The sequence below is a fragment of the Urocitellus parryii genome, chromosome 2 (genome assembly GCF_045843805.1).
Source record: "Urocitellus parryii isolate mUroPar1 chromosome 2, mUroPar1.hap1, whole genome shotgun sequence".
Classification (NCBI taxonomy): domain Eukaryota; kingdom Metazoa; phylum Chordata; class Mammalia; order Rodentia; family Sciuridae; genus Urocitellus; species Urocitellus parryii.
The window spans coordinates 219198866-219223820 of NC_135532.1; the positions used below are offsets into that span (position 1 = coordinate 219198866).

The 24955-nt window shown below is 44.3% G+C and overlaps 1 protein-coding gene across 8 annotated transcripts in view; it reads right to left on the reverse strand.

Moving 5' to 3' along the window:
* Nucleotides 1-24955, reverse strand: part of Hlcs (holocarboxylase synthetase) — a 192539-nt gene that overhangs the window by 150164 nt on the left and 17420 nt on the right. For 4 of the 8 annotated variants that reach the window (XM_077795399.1, XM_077795400.1, XM_077795398.1 and 1 more), the window contains exons 2-5: nt 15077-15208; nt 7169-7350; nt 3361-3523; nt 1317-2284 (exon numbers count right to left, since the gene is read on the reverse strand). In XM_077795399.1, coding sequence (XP_077651525.1) covers nt 1317-2284; nt 3361-3412 — 1020 coding nt within the window. In that variant the 5' untranslated portion in view covers nt 3413-3523; nt 7169-7350; nt 15077-15208. Of the gene's footprint in view, nt 1-1316; nt 2285-3360; nt 3524-7168; nt 7351-15076; nt 15209-18062; nt 18086-24955 lie in introns of those variants that run through there. The other 4 variants (XM_077795403.1, XM_077795402.1, XM_077795401.1 and 1 more) reach the window with 2 other exon arrangements.

A 24955-nucleotide genomic window follows, 5' to 3' on the forward strand; every position in this document is an offset into this window, starting at 1 on the left:
GTCCGAGTTCTCATCAGAACAGATGGGCGGGCTCTAGGATAGCACAGAAACCAACTTGATCCACCGGAAGGGCACCGGCTCAGAAAACTCAGGGGATTGGAGCTTCCAGAGGGACAGGAAAGAGACAAGACCTACAAAAGGAAAACGAAACAGAGGAAATGAATGATTCTCAAACCCAATAAATAAAACCAAATCCAGGACGGCCACCATTGGGAGCCTTCTGGGCAAAACACCTTCATCTCCTCAGCTCATTAGATCCTGGTGCCTTGAGGAGGGAGCATTCCTCTAGAAACTTGTGCACTCAGTGTGCAGGATTTGCAGTAGATGATGAATGATGCTGATCTCGTCTGTGACTTTGCCCCCAACAACAAAAAGCCAAAGGGGAAACCGCAGAAGAGTCCAAGGACTCCCTAAGCTTGGGAAGGAAATCTGCATTTCTCTTGTCCTTCTTCCGTTTTCTTCTTACCTCTGTATGAGTATGCCATTATAAATCTACGCAACTTCCACCTTATTTATTTATTGATTGATTGATTGGTAGTGGGGATTAAACCCAGTGGCACCACTGAGTGACATCCCCAGCCCTTTTTATATATTATTTTGAGACAGGGTCTCAGGGAGTTGCTTAGGGCCTCACTAAGTTGCTGAAGCTAACTTTGAACTTGTGATCCTCCTGCCTCAGCTTCCTGAGCCTCTGGGCATGCGCCACCAGGCCCGGCTCCACATTCTCTTACTAGGAAGTTTTCCTCAACGCTTAGTTTTAAGAGTGACAGAAAGGAACTGAGGATTGGAGGGTGTTTCTAACCCTAACTCCCTCCACGACTGACTGCAATATTTTAACAAGAGGATCAGTCACTGATGTCTGGAATCACCACCCCTGAGTCTTCCAGCTTCCCACATTAAATAAAGGCTCCTGATATTACCCAGAGTGTACTTGAAGGCAATGTGTTTTAGACTAATGTGTTTTAGAAAGACTGCAACCAGTAAAGATGGGAACAAGAAAGAACTTCCGGGCTAACGCTTGCTTAGCCAGCAGCCCTCCTGCCTCCTGCCTCCTTCACAACGTGTGGCTCATCAGGGTTTTCACAAAAGCCCTGGACCAAACTAAACTTCCCCTCACCTCAGAACAACTCTCAGCTGGAGTCAAAAGTGCCCAGTGGGCCAGGCAGGCTCAGCCAAGGAGCACTTGCCCAGCTCACGTGAGGCCCTGGCCTCTGTCCCCAGCACCACGGCACACGGCATTGAGACCTATACCCATACAGCCTTCAAGAGCATTCTCCTTCCCAAAGACACCCAACAGCATCACACCAACTCAGTACCTGGCAAAGAATGGCTTCCCCTCCGCAGGTTCCAAAAGGCACTTGCATGATCATCCTGTCCTTGTCCTCATTGTCCAGGTGGCCCTGGAGCTTCCCAGGGCTGAGCTGCTTCCCGGGGCCCTCCTCATAAACACAGCCACTGCTCAGAACGCTGAGCTTCACCTCGCTCTGGTCAGCCTTGGAGAAAACCAGGCTCTGGACTGTCTTCTGCAGCACACCCTTGCTTGTCACCTGCAAGCCATCAAACGTGAAGGATGAAGACAGGCCCAGTACCTTCCCTCCCTGAGAAAGATAGGCTAGGAACTTCTGGTACAGGTCTTCAGGGATGGGCTCCCTGGTGGCAATGACCAACAACAGACAGTTGTCTGGCCATGGGTCCCTGAGCACACTTTCCTCCTGCAGGTGGTACAGAACATAGCTGTCGGTGTCCACACAGTCAGCCAGGATGGCCCGCACCTGCTGGAGCCGCCCGAGGGCCTCCTGGGAGTCGGGGCCTACGTACAGAAGGATGTTGGGCGCCTTTCCCGTGATGTTGACTCTCCTCCCTTCTTCTTTAGGGCAGATCTCATCGGCAACACCCTCCAAACTGCAGCCATGATCATAGGGAAGGTCTGGAATGTTCTCTGCAGATGCAAACTTGACCGACTCAATGGTGCTATTCTCAAGTTCTAAGCATTCGTGGCAACTAGACAGGTGGAGGTGAAAATGCTCCAGGGGGCCCGCTCCCTGCTCACTGTCCCCAGGAGGCTCACTCCCAGAGGCACTGCCCCTCCTCGGCTTGGAAGAACCTTCTAGAAGAGAAGAACCTTCTGGAAGAGCCTTTGGGTCATCCTTGCCAGGGTGTTCCATAAAGTCCCTCGCAGGCTCGGTCTCCAGGGAGGGCTCAGGGTTTGGCTGTAGGACTTGGGCTTGCTTGTGTGCAGCCTGATCCTTGAGTTCCTTCAGAGCAGAGTCTTGCAAGTGCACAGCTGGAGTACAGGAAAGATCACAGAGGGCTCATCAGCACTTCTTTGTCATGCAGCTGGCAAAAGAGCCTCACCAGCTCTCCACATTCTGCCACCCACAGTCCAGCAGAGCCACCTGCACAGCTCCCACTCACATCCCCACCTCAACTCTGGGCATCCCTGGGAGCCACACAATCACTGCCACCAGCTGGAAGGGTGCTCCGGAAGACCCCCAGGGAAATTCCTGATTTCCACATCCTTCCTACTCAAATCAGAACCCCAGATCATCTTCTTGACTGGTGAAGAAGGTGAGATTAAGAGGGGAGATTTTGCCTATTAGAGATTCAGCTAGGCTAGGCTGTGATTCTCCTACCTGACACTGAAACTGAGGAATAAAAAGGACACATTCATGGGCCCTACCCAAGCATGCCCCAGGAGGAGTCATGCACAGGACACTTCAGAGGATCGGCGAAATGGTCTATCCAGTGCAACATAAGCTTACAATAACTGATCCAAAAAACAGGCATTGAGTGCTTTCTGCACATGGGACACAATATTAGGCATGTGTGCATGGTAAATCAGATTCCCAGAGCCAATAAATGGCACTTACTTCCCCCTGAAACAAATGAAAGCGTCACAGACAGCAAGCACACACACAAGCCTAAGGAAAGCAGGTCATGTGCTACCTGTCCAAAACTGTGAAATGCATATTTAAATAAAAAGCCTTTAGATTTAGACCTTCATGGTACAACTGGCTATTATTCCCTTTCAGTCAGAACTATAGGCGAGAACCATTATATTGTGTTATGTTATGTAAAATAAACACTCTAAGTCATCCAATATGGATGCTATGTCACAGACATTGCAATTATGAAAAACCCTGGTTTTTAATTAAGCACTAAAGACACATCTCCCTGACCCCAAAAAACCTCAACACTTGTGTGAATCATATACTTTCCTCGTTAAATCAAATCAGTTTTCTGAATCAAACTGAAACCAAGCACTGCGCTAAGTTACACCAACAGCAGCACCCCAGAGTCTATAAGCTGACAACCTAGGACGTTCCGCACAGGATGGAAACATTTCCTAAAGTTACGTACAGACGATCTTTTGGGGCACCAGTCCATTATCCATCTGGAGTCTGTCTTCCATGAACGCCACTCCCAGCTTGCTGAAGTTGTCCACACTTGCTTCAGCAATTAGCTGGTAGGGATCCCCAGGTCTGCAGGCTAACGGCAAGCAGCAGTCAGACCACTTCACGATCTGGGAGGAAGCAGGTGAGGCGGGAGGATGGAAAAGAGAAGTTGAGCTTTTTCATTTCTAAAATGACCAGACACCACATTCTTCCCTTTAGGCTCCTCACCACTAAATTACAGTCAGGTTTAGCAAATTACTGGACATTGCATTTTATTAACATCAACGTTTTGCAAATATTCTCATTTCTACCAGACAACAGTGCTTACAAAACATGAATATAGCTTTCTCCTTTAAAAGTAACTGAGGTCTCAGCTGCTTTCGGGAACTGAAGGGGAAGGACCATTCCCCAGAGTATGAAAAAACTGTCCTTTAGTGACTGGGCATAGGTGATAACAGCCAGTCCACAGCACCCAGCGGTTTAACATGCAACCTGTCGACCGGCTCTTCTCCAAGTGTGGCCCAAGGCCAAGTGCAATACACCTACCTGGGAACATGCCAGAACCTCCAGTTCCTGACCAAGGCTCCCTACCTACTTTAGACTCGGGAGTTGACGCTCAACAATCAGGATTGTTCAATAGGCCACCCCATGATTCCTGCAGCATATACACATGGGAATGACCATCAGGCCCTCCACAGACAGTTCACATTCCCAACACAAGTGTTTCCAAAAGAATCTGGCACTGGGCCATGGAATACCTACAATCTCTCTGAGGGTTTCCAGTGAAGAGGGCGCCTGTTGGAGGGAGGGGCCGGCCCTGAGTCAAACCCCGCCCACCTGCCCGGAGACAAGCCTCAGCACTTCCCACCCCCCTCCTTTGTAAAACAACATCAATACCTACCATCTCATAGGCTTCTAGTGTTCCTGAGATTAACCAGCATACACAAGGCCTCCAAGCTTGGGGCTGAGGGAAGTGCTCAGTCAATGAACGCTGGCTGCTTCTGTTAGTGATCACCTGGCTCCAAAGGCCCTAGTGAGCATCCTAGTCTACTTCTAAGATGCCATGAACGATCCCCTACTCTCCAAAATCATCTTGTCAGGGATATACTGCCCCAAATTCATAACCAGAGACGGATCATTGTGAGTTCGATTTTTTAAGGTGAGTGGGCTATGATTTCAGAACTCCTAATGAAAACTAGAAAAAAATGCTGGATTAAATGAATAAAATATCACCTTAAAAGTACTGAAGGACTGTCCAGATAATGCCAGACCAAGCGCTAGGATAAATTCCAACCTCCAGAAATGAGAGGGACTCCCACAAGTCAAGCCCCGTCTGCCCTGAGAGGACCTACTACCCAGGAAACTTGGGCTCCAAAAGTCGAGGCCCAGCTGGCATGAGGAAAGGCGCAGAGAGCCGCGGGACAGAACTGAGAGCACAGAAATAAAATCACCTACGGGTGACAGCTGATTTTAGACAAGGGCACCAAGATGATTCCGTGGGAAAAGAAGTAACAAAGCTGCTGGTACAACAGGATATCCAACTGTAGAGGAACGAAGATGGGCCTATCTCACACCATGGATGGAAAACTAATAAACCAGATCAAAGACCTCAATTTAGGAGCTAAAACTACAAAATTCTCAGGAAAAAAAAAACATGCAGGAATCATCAGAACCTTTGACAGACAATGGTTTATTTGATATGACCCCCAAAGTCCAAGCAACAAAATAAAAAAATTAAATGAACTTCAATCATTTTTGTCCTTCAAAGGACATTATCAAAAAAGTGAAAAACATACAAAAATAGGAAAAAATATTTGTGAGTCGCCTAAGAATTCCTACAACCCAACAATAAAAAGACAATCTCATTTTAAAATGGCAAAGGACTTCAACTGACATTTCTCCAAAGCAAGTACACAAATGCCAATAAGCACATGAAAAGATGCTCCAGTGTCATTAAGGAAATGCAAACCAAAACCACAATGAGATATCACCTTCAAACCACCAGTGTGAATATAAGAAAAAATCACATAAACCATAAGAAGTGCCGAGGATGAGAAGCGGGAACTCTGACCCACTGCTAGTGGAAATGTCAAGTGGTGCAGCACTTGGGAAGGGTGTGAGTTCCTGAAAAGGTTAGATGCAGAGTGACTACAAGATCCAGCCATTCCACCCCCCAAGTGTATATCTAAGAGATTAAAAAACATGCCCAGACAAAAACACTTGTGCATAGATGTTCTCAGCTACATTATCTCTAATAGCAAAAGCAGAAGCAATCCAAAGGTCCTTCCACAGGTGAAGAGATAAACCAAATGCACAAAACATGCTATGGAGTATCAGGCAGCCATGGAAAGAATGAAGCCCTCACACCTCGACAGCAGGAAAGCACCTGGAGTATACCACGCCAAGAAGCCCGTAACTAGAGGTCACATAGGAGTCTGCTTACACAGAACATTTAAACAGGCAAATCTATAGTTAGAAAGCAGGTGAGTGGTTGCAGGGGCAGGGACTGACTGCTGATGGGCACATGATTTTTTGGGCGGAGGGGTGGTAATGAAAATGTTCTGAAATTAGATATTGGTGATAGTTGCACAACCTTGTGAGTATACCCAAAACTACTGAACTAAATGAACTGTATGTATCCTTTAGAAGGGAGGACTTCACAGTGTATAAATTACATCTAAAGACAAGAGTCAAGGCAGTGCACTCGTTTCCACACCCAGACTTGAATCCTGGCTCCTCTGGTTAATGTTAGTCAGGTGGCCTGAGCAAGTCACTCAACTCCTCTGAGCTTCGACCGCCTGTCTGTGTGATGGAGGTGAGAAGAACTGACCTGGGAAGGTTACTGGGAGAACCAAATGGAATAAACCATCCGGTGAGATGCCTGGTTCAAAAGGAGGTTCTCTTATTCCAAAACATGAGCAAGTTTGTCAGTGGACAAAAGCTGGTTCTTGGGAGAAGGAGTGGAAAAAATCTTAGCTACTGCAGTGGTTCAGGGCACTACCAAAGCTCAACCCTGCCCCACAAAATCTTGTTCCTTGGTCCTTTGTCTCTCTCTTTAGAAGTGAAATTTAATTTTTCTCCTTAGAGGAACAATAATGGGGGGGAGGTTGGGAAACACTGGCTTAAGATAAGAAATAATAAATGTAGGCCCTGATGCACAACCTAATAATGGTCTAAATTACTTGGAGAAAGAAACCCAGGATTTTTTTTTTCAGCTGTATTCATATCTTCCCTGCACCTTATCCCCTCTCCTGCCACCTCCTGACCCAGAGCCAGTGCAGCTGGTAGGATTGGGGAGCGGGGCCAGGCTGGCCACCAGCCTTTGGGCAGAATCTACGTTTTCAAAACTGACATCCTAGATGCAGGGTGAGAGTTGGAGTTTGCTACTTGGAAAAAAGTCTGCGTTGATCTCCAGCTGTGGGAGTAGGGAAAGGACTTGGATTGAGGAGGAAGGGAAGACAAGCTGTCGCCTGGCCAGGGCAGGCTTTTCAGAAGAGGCTGAATGGGGAATATGTGAGGGGGGGAAGCTCTTATAGCCACAGCTATGGAGAGGGAGCACGGGAGCGTGAGCCAACAGGAAGCCAGCCAGAGTCAGTGATTCAAACACTGAGTCAGCACCCTGCTGAGGCAGGAGCCAAGGATTAAATTCTCACACACCTCAGAAGGAGGAGAGATGCTGAGACAAACAAAGGAAGGAAGGGCAGAAAGAGGCCAAAGAGCAACATCCACACACATCCCTGATCAAGTTTCTCAACCTGCAACTGTGACCTCACCTAAGTGCGCTTCCTGTCTCTAGGAACGCAGTCCCTGAGCCACAGACCATGCGAACTCCTTCAGGTAGCGCTGGGTGCTCTGATCAAAGTGAAGCCGCACTGTCACTGATACTTCGTCCGGGGGGTGGTGGGGGGGTCTGCTTTCCAGCGGTTAAAAGCAAACAGGACACTTCAAATTTGCTCTATGAGACAGAGACAAAGGGGTAGAGAAAGAAAGAAGTCGTCAAGCAGAAGCTTACTCCCAAAGATCAAAGCTAAGGAAGCCCTGGCTGCCCCTAAATCAAGGGGTTTCCTCTTACAAGGAGCATGCAGAAATCTGTTCCACGACCAGAGCCCTGGACTTGACGTTACAACATATGACTGCACACCTGAGCACCTGCTCCACTCAACTCAAAACTCCTGTCCAAGATGCCCAGGAAGACAGAGGTTAAATCAGCAGGTGTGGCCCTTCCCAGCTGCAGTTGGCCAGCTGAAGTCCAGCTGCTGCAGGAACAGAAAATTCACTGCACTGCTCAGAGCCAGATAAGGGATGCTGCTAACTTCTCTGTTATTTCTCCACTTAAGAATCATTTTAAATGCATGTTATTTGGCCAAAAGTTCTAGTGATTGATTAGAGGAAAGGAGGGCAGGACAGAGGGAGGCGAAGGACTTGAAGTCATGACACCAAGGAGGAGGCTGTCTCAGGCTCTCAGGTTTGGCAAAGGGATAAGAGTGCTACCAAAATTCATTTCCAGTTTCATTGAGTTAAAAAAAAAAATACACCCTATGGAGCTTTTAAGAAAAAGGTACTAGAAAATCAAGTACCAGCAAAAGGGTTATCACGCTCCACAGCAAGCAAGAGCTGAAACGATGAACTGACCCAGGGGGAATGTGAAAGTGGAACTGCAAAGCCAGGACTGACCAGGCACTCAAGGAAAAGGCTGGTCTGGCTCTTCTGATTTTCTCAAGAACTGAGAGTTAATACAAAAATCATAGAAATACCCTTGTGGTCACACACCTTTCGGTAGTGTGTTCTCTGGTCCTACAGGCCCTAGAGGCCCACCATCCAGGTGTGCTGTGTTAGCATTCAGTGAGGCTCTCCCCCCTTCACATCCCCATCCCACTGGTGGGAGCTGAGGAAGATCCAAGTTTTAAGAGAGATCCCAAGTGGTCTGGTTATCTGTTGCTGGGTAACAAACCAGCCCAAAATTTAGTGGCTTAAAATGAATCATTTATATTGCTCATGAGTCTCAACTGGGACAGGATCAGGCAGGGACAGCTCAACCCTGCTCCACGTGGCATCAGGTAGGGTGGCTCAACTGGGTACAAATGATCACCTCCAGGACGGCTCCTGCAGAGCTGGCCAGTCGGGGCCTCCTGTCAGGTGAAGCTCAGCCAGCGCTGTCCTCTGAGGACCTTGTTTCTTCTGGATATGGGTCTAGCCACAGGGCAGCTTGAGCTTCCTCATGGCATGGGAGCTGGGTTCCATGACAGACTATTCTAAGAATTCAGGGAGAAGCTGAAGATTCTTAATGATCTAGCCTGGAAAGTCCCAGAAACATCACTTCTGCCATATCTCATGGGACAAAGGAAACTGAAGTCAGTCCAGATTCGGGGAAGGGGGATACAGAAGGAAAGAATTGGCAGCCATCTTCCATCTACTACACCAAGTTTCTGCCGGCTCTCAGTATTTGCCTCTGTGTGAGAATGGCATGTCCCTAAACGACATGCTCCCTCAGCCTGGATCCCTGCACGAGAAAGACGAATAGCAGAGCCCACAACAAAGTCACCTCTGGAAACACCCAGCAGTGAACCTGCCGAGCCTGGGTGTAACATGGCTAAGAAACGAGGGCTTCTGTCAGGAGAGACTGGGATCCTAAGGCTATGGGTTATGGCAGCAAAGCTGACCAATACAAAGTGCAAACTGCATTCCCTACAACAACCACTCTAGCAGTCCTTCCTGCTGCACTTCCAGTCTCGACAAACGACCCACCATCCACCCACAAGCCATCGAGTCCTCAACAGCTGGTGCATCTCTCTCCATCTCACCAGTCCCTCTTCCAGGCCATTATGTTTCCCATGGGGACAACTGTTATAGGTTTGCTCCATTCTCTAACCTGCCTAAATTGTGATCCTTCTAAAATACAAATATGATCATTACGCTTTTTAAAAAATGGTTTTAGCCTACTGAACCTAGGATAGGACCCAAATTCCTAATTAATACATATATGACCTTTTTGATATGTGAATTATGTGTATTCACCCTATCATTTAAGAATATTCAATTCTGCCCCAGAAAACTAGTAAAACAAATAGGTGAGTGAAACTTGTAGCATCCATTAGGACATTGTCAGAAACTTGCATGACCTGCTAAAGACACACAAAATCAGTGGAAATGTATGTGTGTTGGACATAGATAAAAAGGACAGGACAAAAGGGAGTATTACTTGTAGGCATGGAAGGACCAGGTGTAATTCTGAAATATTAGGAAGACACAAATTGTGCCACTTCCAAATTGGCCTTCACGTCATTCTTACGTGGGCCAACCATCTCAGCCCATGCACATTCTGCCTAAAAACACAGAAAGGGGGCTGAGGTTGTAGCTCAGTGGTAGAACACTTGCCTTGCCTCACATGTGCAAGGCCTGGTTTCAATCCTCAGCATCACATAAAAATAAATATATAAAATAAAGGTATTGTGTCCATCTACAACTAAAAATATATATTTAAAAAAAAAAAAACATAGAAAACACAGTTCTCAGCAGATCACTGGTAAGCCACAGCTACTACAGGCACACATGCCCAAGTCTCTACAGATGTCACCTACAGACACTGTCAATCTGCTGAGCCCCTTCTTTAACATAACCTCTGGTCCTGGTGACAACACAGTTGGCAAGAAATGGTGACGCAGCAGGAGGACAGCAGGACCCGTGAAGATCCCCCAGCCCAGGCTTCGAGTATGTGTTCCTTCCACCCAGAGGCATCCAATGCAAAGTGTTAACTGACCCAAGATCTCTCCTCTGTTTCTTTTCTTTTTTAAATTTTTTTTAGTTGTAAATGAACACAATACCTTTATTTTATTTATATATATTTATGTGGTGCTGAGGATGGAACCAGTGCCTCACACATGCTAGGCAAGAACTCTACCCACGGAGCCACAGCCCTAGCCCTCTCTGTTTCTTGCTGCATGTTTTGAATTTTCTTAGTAAACTATGGTTGGAGCATCTGAACTTAGTCTGCAGCCTCTCTTATTGGGTGGTGGCAGGGAGAGCCTACCTGGCCCTGTCCTTGGAAGCTATCAGTGCATCAAGGTACTTTCCCACATAACACTCCAGCCCTACCTTTTGCCCCTGGCCCCCCCTTGGGCAACTCCCAATCTCAGATCAACAGATTCCAACCCTACTGAGCCCTGGGCCCAGGTGCTGCTCCATCTAGAAAGCCCTTCCCTTCTTCACCTACAACCTGACTTCCCCCTGAAACTCAGCTACCATTTCCCCCTGGGAAGTCCTTCCTGACCTCCCCTCACCAAAATAGCCTCCAGACACTCCCTGTGTCTGCCTTCCACAGCTCCAAGCACCTGTCCCTTTGCTGGGCTCTCTGCCCTCCCACACCAGGAGCTCCTTAAGGACAGGGATGTCATCTCTGAATGCATCTATGTCATTTCTATATGACATGGACCTCCAGCCCAGGCACACCATCTGATATATAGGAGGTATTCAATAAATCTTGAACTAATGGATGAGGCCTCGGCTGGACACATGACCCAAGGGAATATGTTGAAACAAAAGTTGTGTGTAAGTGGGCTGGGGTCATGGCTCAGTGGTAGAGTGTTCGCCTAGCATGCATGAGGCACTGGGTTCAATACTCAGCACCACATAAAGATAAAATGAAGATATTGTGTCTACCTAAAATTTAAAAAATATATATTAAAAATAAAAAGGTTTGTGTAAGTACTCTGTGTCATCAATTCTTACAAAAGGGGACTGCTAACATAATTGAGAATGGAGCTGAATCTGCCATCACCTTTGGTATTTATTACTGCACCTGGCAAAATAACTAGATTTGTTAATGAACAAATAAGTGAAAATATGAATACGTGAATGCTACATTTTTAAAGCTGAATTCTTTGGCTGGAGGTCTATAGAAGGACTGCAAATCAAAACCATTTGAGATATGCAGAATTTAAAAAGATATCATCATAAATGTGAGAGAAGTAAGATCCCATCAGATTCAAAAGCTTTTCTTAGTTATATTTCTTAGGTATATTCTTCCTATTTTCTATTTAATATCTTAGGACCCTGTGAAAGTCAAATGAGTTCAGAATTGTGTGAAATATACATGCATAGGTTCATAAGAGCCCCCCAAAAGGCAAAATCCCATCGAGCAATCAACCTGAATAGGAGCTGCAGGCTTGATGAGAAGACAGTGAGCTACGAGGTCAACCCTTCTTCAAGTTATTAAGCCCAGCTTATAAAAGGAAGCTCCACACCACAGCCAGGGTTGTCAAAAGAAAGGCTGTAGGTGTCTCTAGCACCTTCGTGCAAGACCCACCAAACTCTCCAGCCATAAGTAAAACAAGTGAACTGAAAAGCGGCAGTCTGCCTCAGTGCACAGACGTCTTTCACCCCAGAAAGTTAAGAGTCAGGGAACCAACTCAGAAAGTAGGTGAAGGGAGATGATAACTGGGCAGAGATGCTAACTACGTCCCAACACCTAGTCTTCCCTTCTCCCTGCCTGGTGGTAACAGACCTGTGTGTGTCCCTGAGGGAATGCATTTGCTATCCTCCCCTGCAGCTAAGTGCCCAAGGGCACCCTATGACTAAGTTCTAGGCAATCTGGTGGGAACAGAAGTGGCATGAGAAATTTCTGGATAACAATTTCAAAGAGGAAGTTGGTTGTCTTCCACTTTCTCTCTTCCCCTATTCTGCAGACACTTGTGGAGTAGCAGGAGAGGGCAGGAGCCAGCCTCCACCTCAAGAAGCTGTCTATCAATCACCAGGACAGCAGAGCAACAAGGCAAACGAAACCCAGCCCTTGGATCAACATTCAGAGCAGAACCACTTCAAGAGAGAAATTAACTTCTAGTTTGCTTGAGCCACTATAGTTTTGGATTTCTTTGTTATAACACCTTAGCCTGAACCCCACATAATATGGTAACTTTGTTTCTTAAGATATTGCATGTCACTTTACCCCATAAGTAATTAAAAATTAAAAAATTAAAATATAGCAGTTAGGGGCTGGGGGGCATAGCTCAATGGTACAGCATGTGCTCAGCATGCTCAAGGCCCTAGGTTCAATCCCCAGCACCAAAATCAAAAACAAACAAACAAAAAATAACAGCAGTTATATATATTTTTGTGTTAAGAAGAATCTGTCCATATTTGATATTATATGTAATTATAATATATTGGAAATCCTAGCTTTGGTTTTAAATTAAAATCTAGTAAGATTGATAAGTAATATTAAAATATATTATATTATTTTTCTAATATATTAAAATATATTAGAAAAACTTACCATATTTATACACTTAATAACACATAAGAGTTAAGTAAGTGTTCAGAAAGGTGGTGTTTACTCATCCAGAAAACTTACATATCTAAAAAGAAGCTGAGGGAAGGGAAGGTGAAGCCACGGGAGGGAGCAGGTAGGTGGACTCCATGCAGGACCCACACAGGTACATATTCCAGCTTCTATATTAAGGGATGGGTTCAAGGGAATTTATATTACTTCAAATTCATGAGTGGATGAGGACCACACATAAACCAAGTAGGAGGTCACATTCTTCACAGGATTATAATCAAGCAAATTCTCTGCAGTAGAGTTTAAAAATACTTCAAAACACTTGAGTCTGTAAAGAGAATAAATATTATTCAAAAATCCCTTTAAAAGTGATGACAAGGGCTGGGGCTGTAGCTCAGTGGTAGAGCGCCTGTCTTGCATGTGTGAGACACTGGGTTCGATCCTCAGCATCACACAAAAATAAAGATATTTCTTTTTTTAAAAAGTGATGACAAAATTTTTGCTGAACTTATAAAAATTATAAGCTGGATTTAAAAGCTCAAAGAACAGGTTATCATGAGACATGGACTAGCTGGGCTAGGTAGCACACATCCTGCCTATAATCCCAGTAACTGGGGAGGCTAAGGCAGGAGGACCACAAGTTCAAAGCCAGCCTCAGCAATTTAGCAAAGCCCTAAGCAACCTAGTGAGATCCTATCCTGTCTCTAATAAAAAATTAAAAGGGCTAGGGATGTGGCTGTGGTTAAGCACTCCTGAGTTCAATCCTTGGTATCAAAAAGAGAGAGCGAGCGAGAGAGAAACGTGGACTCTTCCAAAGTTTAAAAAAAAAAAAAAAAGTCAAATATCAGCAATTTAATTCAAATCTATCTAATTGATCATTTGTTATTTAAGTTGGAAATCATTCTCTAAAAAAGTTCATAGTCTTTTCTGCACACCAAAAATTATACCTTAGCTCACCAAAACACTTTACTTCAACCACTGATCTCTTTCTGCCTAATGCAGGAAAACAACTGTGGGTCCTGCTTGACTGTCTTTGGGTCAACAAAAGCTTCGCTACTCTCGAACCTCAATGCCCCACATCGCTTCAAAACCATCCATTTGGTCCTCTAGCTACTAGAAGGGCATGAACATTGGCTAAAACTTAGTCTACCCTGAGCAGTTGGTGGCTTTAGACACGTCTTTAAATCTTACAACCTCATTTTCTTATCTTTAAAATGACAACAATAATACTTTGCAGAGGTGTAAGCATTAGAGCTCATGTATGCAAAATACCTATCAGGGGCTCAATAAATGGCATCATTATTACCATAAGTATATGTAATGCTAAACAAGACTTTATGGACGGTCCAGAGAGAGCACACACTGGCCTGCCGTTGGGTCACTTGTCAAATCCTCCCAGTCTTCTGAGTCTCAGCTAGTCTCCTTCCCTCATTTACTATCTCCAGTTCCCTCAGGCAGCTCATCTTTTGGTCAATCTTGAGTTCTAGCGAATTATTTCTTTTCTTACTCCCCATTCTCTTTCCTTTCCTCTCATCCCAATACAGTGTCTTAAGGACAATGTTTAGGACAAGAATCCAACAACACAGCAGTCGTCAGCAGAATGCCTGCTGGACAACCTGCCCATGGTAGCTCAGTGGTAGAGTGCCTGCCTTGCATGTGGGTGAAGGCAGAAAGACAAGAGTGACTCATCAGAGACACAGGGGAAGCAGACCAGCACCCAGAGCTTCCGCAAGAGGGTCCCAGCTGGAAGTGTGTCTGGGACGGTGACTCTGGCCATCGAGAGGAAACCCAAGGAGAGGAAGACATCTTCACAGCGTAAAGAGAAGACACTGAAGATGACAGTGAACTCAGGAGCAGCTGTAATGAAGGTGCAAAGCCGTGACCTCTGGGGAGTGACATCAGTGGAACTTGGAACTCAGTGAAAGTTAGGAGCAGGTAAGAGGAAGAGTACATTCGGGTGTTAATTGGGGACTTTTTTTTTAAAACAGAACATAAACAAGTTTGGACATGTGACTTGTTTGAGTTTGACATATTTTCAGAATCCTCAGGGTGGGATGTCTACAGATGTAACCCAGCCATTCAGGCTGTCTGCAGGAGTGAGAAGATGTAGGGAGAAACCAACTGGCCAGGAAGAGAGAATGGAGCAATGCTGAACAGAATGTAAGCCACAAAAAAAGTCATACACATGGTTTGAAATTTTCTAATAGTCACATTAAAAAAATAAGAATAAAGAGGTGAAAGAAATTACACCAATACATTTGATACAATCCAAAATATCCAAAAAGAGAGCAAGTCACCTACAAAAGCTAGGGAAGATCACTCATAAAAAAAACAAACTTGGTTAGGATTAAGACACATATAGAACTAAATGACACACAAGAAAAAAAAAAAAAAACATAGTACTCACTGTTTCAGAAGATGGTCTCTGTAAACTGTCACCTTGTACCCAAATGCTCTCTGTCACAAATGCTATGTGTTCTGCTTCAAGTATAAAGGGAGAGACAAGAAACAGGGCCCATTTGTTCAAGTCATCAATGGACTGCACAGAGGAAGAGAAACAGAGGATTCAGTGTCACTTCAAACCACAACTGCCACTTATCTCAGCATGCCTGACATACCCGCCCTTCTGCAATTCCAGGTAAGATCTACCTAAGGTTATCTGATGCTCTTCTGCAGACATTAACCCTGTGCTTCTTGTTTAACCGTGACTGTTCAAACAGCCCCAAAGCCCTCTGAGACTCTTGACAGCTTTAAAGTCTCTGGATATTTGTTTTCACACAATTAATTCTGACCACCATTGCTTACAGATTAGCACATAGTTTTCCAAATCACATTTGAGGCACATTTAAGAATGAGGAGGTCTGGAAGAGCCTGCCTGGCTACTGCAGCCTTAAGACCTGGTCCTTCATTCCCACGGGCACCAGGCCTGGCAGCACAAGGCAGCTGTCCTTTGTCCTTGCATTACTCCTACTGAAGTAAACTGTTCTTTCCCCTGAGACCTGGGAAGTGCATAAACTTTCTGAAACTTACAAAACAGTCAAACCCAGGGCTGAGGGTGTAGCTCAGTGGTACAGCACTTGCCTAACAGGCATGAGGCCCTGAGATTGAAACCCAGCATTGCAAAAAATAAAATAAAACAAATACAGAGATAAGTTAGGATATTTCTGGGGAAGACCCTTACCATATGCAAAAAAGCCATCAAACATTTTATTTATTTATTTTTTAATATTTTATTTACATTTTAGTTTTCGGCAGAAACAACATCTTTGTTTGTATGTGGTGCTGAGGATCCAACCCGGGCCACACCCATGCCAGGGGAACGCGCTACCGTGTTACCAATTGAGTCACATCCCCAGCCCCTCAAACATATTTTAGAGAAAATGTAAATTCAAGAGTGATTTTAATTTAGCTTTTTAAAAAAATAAAATTATCTTTTTAGTTGTAGATGGACACGATCTTTATTTATTTATTTTTATGTGATGCTAAGGTCCAAACCCAGTGCCTCATGTGTGTAAGGCAAGTGCTCTACCACTGAGCTACATCCCCAGCCCTAATTTAGCTTTCTTAAAAGGAGATTATAGTCAACATTGGTCAGCAGATCAGATATGGTCCCACTGGGCCCTCCTTATCAGGTTCTACATCCTGGATTCAAAACAAAAAAAAAAAAAAAAAGAAAAAAATTAAAAATAATTAAATCTGTACTAAACAAGAACAGACCTTTTTTTGGTCATTATTAGCTAAACAATGCAGTTTAGGTAATAACAAGAATATAGTAACAACCACTTACACTATATTAGGTATTATATATATATTGATTTGGGGGCCGAGAATGTGCTCAGGGGTAGAGTACTTGCCTAGCATGCATAAGGTCCTGGGTTCAATCCCCAATACCACCAAAAAGTAAATTAATTAATTAAATTGAATATAAGGAAGATTTTTTGCATAGTATGCAAATACCACATCCCTTTATATAAGGGACTTGAGAATCTCTGGATTTTGGTGCCTTGTTTTTGGTGGGCTAATGCCTTTTTAAATTAATCCGCTGTTCTTTAGGAAGCATTTAAAAAAAAAAAAAACTTTTTAAAAGGTTCTTTTAGCCTACCAAAAACAAGACACATATGGGGAGGGGGGAGGAAAATCCAAGGCTTCTGGAGGAAGCCTTATCACCATCACCACCACCAGCCACAAAAAGGCTCCAATCCCCAACAGAGGAGCCATATCTCAGCAAAACTAACAGTGTAAAACGCACAGCATGTTACAGAATCCCTGAAAGCATCAGATCACTCCCGCCTGGGGCTCAAGGGGTAGGCAAGAGCAGAAAAATTAGTTTAGTTAACAGAGGCCCAATAACATCATGAAAATGTTCCAAAGTAAAACTGCCTAAAAAATTAAAACATTTACATCCTAAATTTGGTGTATGTTGAAAATTTTACTCTAAGCTAAACTGTAAAGAATATATTTTTAATAAATCAAGTCTAGAAGCTGCTGCAGTCGTAAAATCCACTCTGTAATTATTCTTCATTTTATTTTTCTCAACCCGGTTTCCTAAGGTGGCCACTGGATGTAATGAATGAACTTCCCCCCTTGGGTCCAGGTGGTACTTGGGTGGTACTCGTTGTGTACATTCCTAGGAAGAACTGAGAGAACCCGTTCAGTGTGTACACTATATTTTTTAACTTAAGGTGTCCTTTATTCGCTACCGGTACAATTTCATTCCACACCTAAGCACAGGCACAACAGAATGTTCAACACTGAGACACGATTTTGATTCTCTCATGGGTGTTGTGATTTCACCTACGTTTAAATAATTTTTTTAAATCTCATTTTAATGCTGAAAGTGAGCCAACTTTCCAGACGGAAGAGGAAAAAGCAAAAACTAAAAGCAAAACTCTTCTCAGCTTTAGTGAAAGCGGTACCGCGATGCCCATGGCCGTTTGCTTAGAAATGCACTGTGAAGTCCACTTCCCAAAACAGCTGCCTGGAAAGAACCACTGTCCCTTGTCACAGCAAGGGCGCGTTTTTTACAGCGAGGACACGGCAGGCCCACGCCACTGTAGGTGACTGGGCCAGCTGGACAGTGGCCACCATCCCAAGTACCGGGCCCGGAAACAAAGACCGAGCGAAGCGCTGAAGATGCAGAGCGGGCTGCCGAGAAGATGCAGAGCGCACAGGACACGTCCGGCCCCCGGCAGGGACGAGCCTCCTGCCGCGCTCAGGTCCCCCAGAGGCCGCCCACCGCGGGACGGCTTCCGCGCGCGGCACTGCGGGAGGTCGGGGTCCCGGGCCCGCGCGCCCCGCCCCGCCCCGCCCCGCCCCGCCCCGCCAGGCTCGGCGGGGGCTCGCGCGCAGCCGACGGCGCTTCCGGCCCCGCCTCGCGCCCCCCGCCCGCCCACCTGGCTCTCGCCGACGCAGAAGACGCGGCCGCCGCGGCTCAGGCACACGCGCGCGCCGCCGGGCCGCGCCGCCGCGCCGCAGAAGGTGAAGGAGCAGCGCGAGGCGCGCAGCCGCCGCACCGTGGTGCGCACGAGCGCGGCCGGCCGGCGCCCCCAGCGCGCCCACAGGTACAGGTAGCACAGCGTGATGAGCATGGCCGGCGCCCGCGGCCCCGGAGGCTCGCCCGCCGCGCTCCGCCCCGCCGGCCGGCCGGAAGAGGCGCGCCGCAGACAGGCTGCGCGGGCGGGGGAGCGCGGGCACCGGGAAGGGACACCGCGCGGGGCGAGCGAGGCCGCGGAGGCCTCTGGGGCGGGTCCCTGAGTGCAGTGATGCAGGGAGAAGCCCCCACGTGGGAGGTGTGCAGGGGTCGGGGGGGTCAGGACCCGGAGGGTGTTGGGGTAAAGAAACTGCAGCCGGAAGGGGTCTGGGAATTGGGGAGGGCTGGCCAGAGCAGAAGGTGGGGTGGAAAGGAGGCTGCTCCAACGAGGTGGGATGACAGGCTTCTGGGAGGCTGAAGCTGCACCCGTGGAGGGATCCAGGAGGTGGTGGAGGCCATACCGTCGGTGGAGGGACAACGCAATGGAAGGGCCAGGTAGAGGCCCTGGAGGTTGGAGTAATAGAAAAGGGAGGTGTTCTGGGGAGGGGGAGTGTGACAGCTAGGATGGTTGGGGGGTTGTTATATTCCCAGTGGATGCTATGAAGCAAAGGCCAGTCTCCCTTAGGGGTGGAGATAGATAAGGAAGGTGCTCAACACATATTGCTCACAAATAGCCAAAATTTGCTAATCGGTACCATACCAGGAATCAAAGAGCTAACACAACCTCCACCCAATCCAGCTAGGGAAATGAGTGAGGCAGTTTTTATTAGATGATGTTAATCCTTCATGCATGCAAAAAGGGATATGGGGTAGATTACACGAACTGACATAATGTAATAATTTTCTCTTTTTAAAATAAAGGCAGAGAACAGAAGTTGAAGACCAGTCAGCACCAAAAAGGCTGTACAAGGTGCTCTTGCCACATGTGGGTCACCAATGTATGACCAGCAGAAAGAGGAAATATCACTTATGATTCACAGTGTTCTTGTCCCACGAGGAATCATAATTATTACTATTACTGACAGGTATCTCCTGTGGAACCTCACTTCCTCAAAGGCAGTCTGTCACCAGTATCCTGGAACTCTTTTGAAGTACAGCAAAGATCTTGAGTTGTTTGCTATCTTGGCCCTCAGAAGGTGGCATAATGCAGTGAAAACAATTATGTCCACCCACTCCTAAATCTTTACTTAACTAAGGGTGGGTTTTTAAAGTACCCTGACCATTTGTCCATCTACTTTAACACAGCAGTGTAGAATACCCACTCTCAGAACCCCAGACTTCTGGTCACATGATGTAGTAGTTCTCTCCATTGCACATAGCAATAATAGGTTTAAAAACAGAGTCCAGAAAGAAATAGCTGGGCTCAAAAACAAAATAAGCATTGCTGTGGACCAGAAATAGAAGTCAGAGTGATGAGCAGAGGACTGAAGCATATCCTGCACCTCCCTATGGGTCATCACTGGAGAAGGAAATGAATGAGTACCTCAAGGAGAGACTCAGCCCCTTCATGATAACCAGGCTGTAAGTCAGAAATTATTGGTAAAAAGGGGTTTACCAGACTTATAAACCCTAAATGTTTCACTTTCAGAAGCTTCCTTAAAGTTTGCTGGATTACAGTGGGAAAGAGGCACCTCCTCACCCTCCTAGAGATGGATAGGTTATCTACTCCTGAATGTCACCAACATCCCCAGTCTTTCCAAGTACTTTAAGGGTCTTGCAACCTCAGCTTCCCACAGACTTATGGAAGCTGTCCAGCTCTACCTGCAGATGTTTCGAGATGTCATGGTCTCAGAACATGGGAAAATAACATTTTGGAGTCAATCCTATATATCAATTCTAGGTTATAAGGAATGGGGACTATCATGGTTCAACATGATTAAGAAGTAGGTGAGCCCCCTTTCTAACATGTGATTTGAAGAGCACTAATTTTTTCTTCTTTCTTTATTTTTTTTGTACTAGAAATAGCACTTGGGTCACTTTACCAATGAAAAACACCCCCCAGCCCTTTATATTTTTTGAGATGATCTTGCTAAGTTGCTGAGGCAGATCTCAAACTTGACATCCTTCTGCCTCAGTCTCCCAAGTTGCTGGGATTGCAGGCATGCACCACTGTACAAGGCTTGAAGAGCACTGATATTACTCACGCCTAGGGAAGCAATAGAGGAAGGAAGATATAGCAGGACAGTAAGAGAGGTTAAACGATCACACAGCAAGCTCCTCTGTTCAGGATCCCTACCTACAATGACTTTGGTTGATGTTTCAGAGGGTCAAGGTACAGTTTAGCTTCATCATCTTCAAAGGAGAAGGGAAAGGTGCAAAACTAAGACCTGGAGTGGATGTACCTGATCCTCATCCTACAGGCCCTTGGGACTCAAAGTGCAGCCCTTAGACCAGCAGCATCAGCACCACCTGGGAGCTCACTAGAAATGCAGGATCCTAGGCCTCACTAGACCGAAAATCAACATCTGCATTTTAACAAAATCCCCAGGTGACACAAACACAATAAGTTTGAGAAACACTGTTAAATCCACCTCCATTATACCCTATCTGGACATTTCCAAACTGTTGTAGAAGACTACAGACTAGGAGTTTAAAAGCAAGCCTTTATGGTTTGTCAGAATACAAGTGTCATGGAAGCACACCTCAGTAACCCACCAGAATGACTGGCTTTCCTGGGAAGAGCTAGTCGGCCCTCAGGAAGGCATGCCCTAGAAATAATAATTGAGTATAAGGCAAAGTGCCAGCCAAAAGGATGTCACCACCAGAGGGAGCTTTCCAGCTGTGTCCCCCCCCCCCAGGAGATGCCAGTTCCTCCCCAGGAGACATTAATCAGTACCCCTCTGAGCTTGCAAAGTACTCAGTACTCTCAACAAATGGCCAGAGTTGAGAAATTAAAATCCCAGTCCAGTAGGAAGTGCTGGGTAGATGCTGAAATTTCAATATCGGTAACTGAATATTTCATTCTTAGCAGTTACAGTCTGTCTGTAGATGAAAGAATCCATTGCTTCCATCACCATGATGGAGTGCTCAAAACAGCTTAAAATGATATTCAGAGATCACAGGGGATCAGAATAACCATCTCTTTGAAAAAGCGTCCTCCAAAACAAAATAATTTAACTAAGTAAGTAAACTGAAATCATGAGGCTTTTGTTGGCCAAAAAAAAGCTATACAACATGAAGAGTCTTTCTTTGAAATTTGAGTATTTTTCCAAATAGGAAAAATTTTTATTAAACGCCCCTTAAACTTTCATAAATGATCCATTATAATTATATAATGAAGCTAAGAAGTGTATTGATTAATTGTATTTTATTACATTTTGGCTACTTTTCTAATGTTGTTTATTGCTCTTAGAAGTTTGATATTTATCCAAAGAACTCTTGAGTTCTACACTAGAGTTGTTTCTAGGTAACACAATGATAATAGTAAAAGAGAAAGCAAGATGTGAATTAAAAAAGATAATTTCACCCCATTTTGTATAACTATAATGCACTGATGAGAACATTAAAAATAAAAAGATGCTTTCACATAAAACCTTAAGATCCTATCTTTAGTGTGCTATTCTTTCTTAATCATAGAGAAATCCAAAATAGTGATTACCTTCTTGATTTCCCTTTAGTTAAAGAAAAGACATCTCCTGGTGCAACCTCAAGGTAATGCTAACTGGGAGAATCATTTGAATTTATTCACTTTAAGTCTTGATAGAACAATATGTAACATGATATTTAATTGATAAGGGAATGTCACCTGTTTTTAAAAGATGATCTTATAGGATCTTAAGTGTTACAGTATGTGTAACATTTGTTCAGAAAAAAATTAAGTAAAATTTAAAAGTTTTAAGACCAAAACAGGATTGAGTAAAAGCATATTTACCAGTAGTGTAAAGATATAAGAAATTATATGGTAGGAGGCGGAATTGGCATGTTTGGATAAAGATCACAAATACGTGAATCTTATAACTATGTTAAGTGAAAATAGATGAACAGGATGGTTTAAGGTGAAACTTAGGATATTGTAGACAGAGCTACACCTTCTAAGGACTTAAAGATACCAGCTATTAGAATTCCAGGACCCTCGAGATGAAAGCAAAGTGGACAGTAGAACCAGACTGTCCATCACATGAATATTTGAAAAGCCACACTGAACAAGAGATGAATTACTATGTTCCTCACTGAAATATTTTCTGTGTACCAAAGAAGGTAGGCAAAAAATATTGATCCCGCCAGATGCAGTAGCACACGCCTGTAATCCCAGTGGCGGCGTTGGAGGCTGAGACAGGAGGATCGCAAGTTCAAAACCAGCCTCAGCAACTGTGAGGCGCTAAGCAACTAAGTGAGACCCTGTCTTTAAATAAAATACAAAATAGGGCTGGGGATGTGGCTGTGTAGCCAAGTGCCCCTGAGTTCAATCCCTGGTACCAAAAAAAAAAAAAAAAAAAAAGTTTAGCAAGGCCCTAAGCAACTTAGTGAGATCCTGTCTCAAAAAGGACTGGAGATGTGATTCAGTGGTAAAGTACTCCTGGGTTCAATCTCTAGTATCAAATAAATAATTCTCTTTTCTAGCTCTGTCCATTGAGATGGCCTCAGAGCAACATTACTCCAAAGTGCACCCTGGTGCTCAGATCCTGGGATATCTCTAGTTTTTCCCATTAAAAGGAACTACAGGGGCTGGAGTTGTGACTGAGGGTTAGAGTGCTGGCCTAGCATGCGTGAGGCACTGGGTTAGATCCTCAGCACTACATAAGAATAAATAAAGCTATTGTGTCCACCTACAACTAAAAATTAAGTGTTTTCTTTAAAAAGGAATTATATGGACTGGGGTTGTGGCTTAGTGGTGGAGCGCTTACCTTGCATGTGTGACACACTGGGTTCTATTCTCAGATTGCATATAAACAAATAAAATAAAGGTCCATCAACAACTAAAATATATATATATATATATATATAGTGTCTGTCTGTGTGTGTGTGTATATATATATAAAGGAACTAGAGATTCTTGAAGAAGGGGATGATGATTTCCGTGTTTAGAAATAAACAAGGAAGGATATTATGTGAAGGAAAGCAGCAAAGGTTCAAATAAAAATGGGGCCAAAGCATTCAGGAAACAACCCCAAAGTGCTCCCCTACAGAAATTAGGCCAATTCAGTATCAAATTCAAATATGTATGAAGAGCCATGAGTCCATGATGATCCTCACAAAAGTTCAGATATTCTGAGAGAATGTAGGCTAAAAGATGTTACTGTCAAGTCTTACTATTTGGTTATGTTTGTAATACTGATGATTTATTGTATTAATGGACATTGGTAAATTGCAAATACGTCTCTTAGAAGGGAGTTTCTGACCCACCAGGACATCAATACAAAGACCCCATAAAGCTGTGATTCCAAGCAGAGAGAAATGCAGGAAATAGCCAAAATTTTAATCAGATCTGGTTTTAAGGCTCCTTAAAAGTTAGATGGTCCTAAAAATATGACATGGTACAAGATTTCATTAGGTCCAATGATATAAAAATTAAATCCATCTGAGAACTCTTCAGCCTTTGTGGGAGCTGCAGGCTTCTGTGAACAAGCAGAAGTACAGCAGCTATGCACATCCCAGCCTTCACATTTCCCAGTTTCAGTTACCCACAGCCAGCTGCAAACCAAAACTATTAAATGGAAAATTCTAGATAATAAGCAATTCCTAACTTTAAGATTGTACATTATTCTGGGTAGCATGATGAAATCTCATGCATCCAGCTCCATCCCAAAAGGATGAATAAAATCATCCTTTTGTTCAGTGTAATTCACACTGTATATGCTACCTGCCCATTAGACACTTTGCCATCTCAATTATTAGATCAGCTGTTGAAGTGTCACCATGCTTGTGTTCAGGTGACCCTTATTACTCCAAAGTACAGGAGTAGTGATGCTAGCAATCTGATTACAGAAAATTGTTATAATCTGTTAAATTACTGTTATGAATCTCCTGCTGTGCCTTATAAATTTATAAGTTAAATTTTATCATAGTTATGTATGTATGGGAGAAAAATCTGCAGTATCAGGCATTCCTAGGGGTCTTAGAATGAATTCCCTTTAGAAAACAAAGGACCACTATAATGTTATGACTTGAATCCAGAGAAGGGACTAAGTGATCACACTCAAGATTACAGAGAAGCAGTAGGTTTGTCTCATTAAAGACTCAGGAAAAAATTGTAAAATCTCTGATGGTAAATTATCTCAGTTACCAGGGAAAATAGTGTTTTCTTAAAGAGCTTTCACCTTCTAATCCAACAAGACTTTTTAAAAGGCTTGAAGAAATAAAACCATAAACTTACACTTATGGATTAATAAGGCATCTATGCATATCTGCTATTATATACACTTGAAATGTGATAGAAAATGCCGCTCTTGTAGGAATAGCCTTTTAACTCTTAATTTGAAATGGGGACTTTTAAACTGAAGTCATACTAAATTGATAAACAGTATTGAAACATCTAAGAGAATGGTAGTTTTGCCATACTGAGAAATCAAATCTGCTAGATTTATAAGAATTGTATAATCAGGCAATTGAAATACCTAAAAAGAAAGTGTATGACTCGGGTCTGCACATCTCCCTCAAGGATCTCTTCTAATGGAAGTGAACAGTTGTAATCCATGAATATTCCAACCTACATGTGAACGGTGTGTCCACCAAGGAGGGAAAAGAAAGCCAGCCTTCCACTTAAGACAGTACTAGGTGGAAAAAGAATTCTCTACAAAATAAAGAGCCTAATGTTTT